The 1,302-nt window shown below is 62.7% G+C and overlaps 1 protein-coding gene across 1 annotated transcript; it reads left to right on the forward strand.

The window, feature by feature from the left end:
• The first annotated feature begins 8 nt into the window (after positions 1-8).
• Positions 9-511, forward strand: LOC122545026 (dimethylaniline monooxygenase [N-oxide-forming] 3-like). Its single transcript, XM_043684240.1, has one exon. The coding sequence runs from the start codon at positions 9-11 to the stop codon at positions 450-452; it is 444 nt and encodes a 147-aa protein (XP_043540175.1). The 3' UTR covers positions 453-511.
• Positions 512-1,302: the final 791 nt, after the last annotated feature.

The raw sequence follows: 1,302 nt of genomic DNA on the forward strand, positions 1-1,302 counted from the left end.
GTGGGGGAATGGAGGGCGTGGGGAGGGTGGGAAAGAATCCCCAAGCCTCCCCCCCCCCAACCCCAACGGCGCTTCCCTCTCTCCCTCTCTCTTCCAGGTCCGACGGCACTCAGAGGCGCACCCTACAGGTGGACTACATCCCCTACATGGACGGCTTGGCCGAGGAGATCGGGGCGAGGCTGGATGTCAAGCGTCTCTTCCTCGCCGACCCCCGCCTGGCGTTCCAGGTCTTCTTCGGCCCCTGCTCCCCCTACCAGTTCCGCCTGACCGGCCCCGGCAAGTGGGAGGGGGCGCGCGACGCCATCTTGAGCCAGTGGGACCGCGCCCTGAACCCCATCCGCACCCGCATGCTGTCAGGAGGCTGGCTGGCCTCGGACCTGGTGTCCTTGCCCAACCTGCTGTGGGTAATGGCCGTCGCCGCCGTCCTCTGGGTGGTCCTCCTCCTGCTGTGAGGCCGGGCAATTCGGCCGGGGGAGTGGGGGGGGCGGGGGGGGCATCGCGCGTCGACTCACATAATCCCCCCCTACCCCACCCCCCCCCCCCTCCAACATTCTTCCGAGCGAATGGGATTTTCCATTGGGGTATCGTGGATGGCAAGCGGGCAGGTGGGGGGGGGGGGCGCGGTGACCAGGAAGAGGAAGGAGACGGCACTTGGGCAGCTAGAGCCGGCAGTTAACTGTCAATCGGTCGGCGTTCAACTGGTCACTCTCAGGCACAGCAAGTCAACCTCAAACCCCCTCACCTCATTGGCGCCTCCGTTACGTCAAGAGGACAACTCGGCAGTTAACTGTCGATCGGTCAACGTTTATCCAGGTGCAAGGAAACCGCTCAGAGGCCACTGTCAAAAGACGGCAAGTCAACTGCCAACCCCTCGCCTCACCGGCGCCTCCAATACGTCAAGAGGCCACCCAGTGCCACCTCGGCAGTTAACTGTCGATCGGTTGACCCGCGTTCCTCAATTCCACGGCTTTAACGCTAACCCTCCCCCTGTGCCCACCCTACCCAGGGGTCGGTTGGGGGGGGGGGACGGTGGTGGGTGCGGCCTTTACTCACGATTCTGTCTTCAGCAGTTCTGAAATAAACCTATCACAATACCTTCCTCGCGTGTTGGCGTGTATATGTGTGCGTGTGTGTAGGTTCCGATTCCAGGTTCCGTGCCCAGGCATACAGTCCCCCCAACGTTTACCCAACGAGCGGTCACCACGGAGAGTTCAGAGGGAATCTAACCATCGCCCCCTTGACGTTCAATGGCATTACCGTCACGGAATCCCCCCTTCCCCCCACTATCAACATCCTGGGGGT

The sequence above is a fragment of the Chiloscyllium plagiosum genome, unplaced genomic scaffold (genome assembly GCF_004010195.1).
Source record: "Chiloscyllium plagiosum isolate BGI_BamShark_2017 unplaced genomic scaffold, ASM401019v2 scaf_91390, whole genome shotgun sequence".
Taxonomy (NCBI): domain Eukaryota; kingdom Metazoa; phylum Chordata; class Chondrichthyes; order Orectolobiformes; family Hemiscylliidae; genus Chiloscyllium; species Chiloscyllium plagiosum.

Excerpts from the sequence above, each read along its gene's own strand:
- LOC122545026 (XM_043684240.1), top strand. The coding sequence starts at position 9 with ATGGAGGGCGTGGGGAGGGTGGGAAAGAATCCCCAAGCCTCCCCCCCC.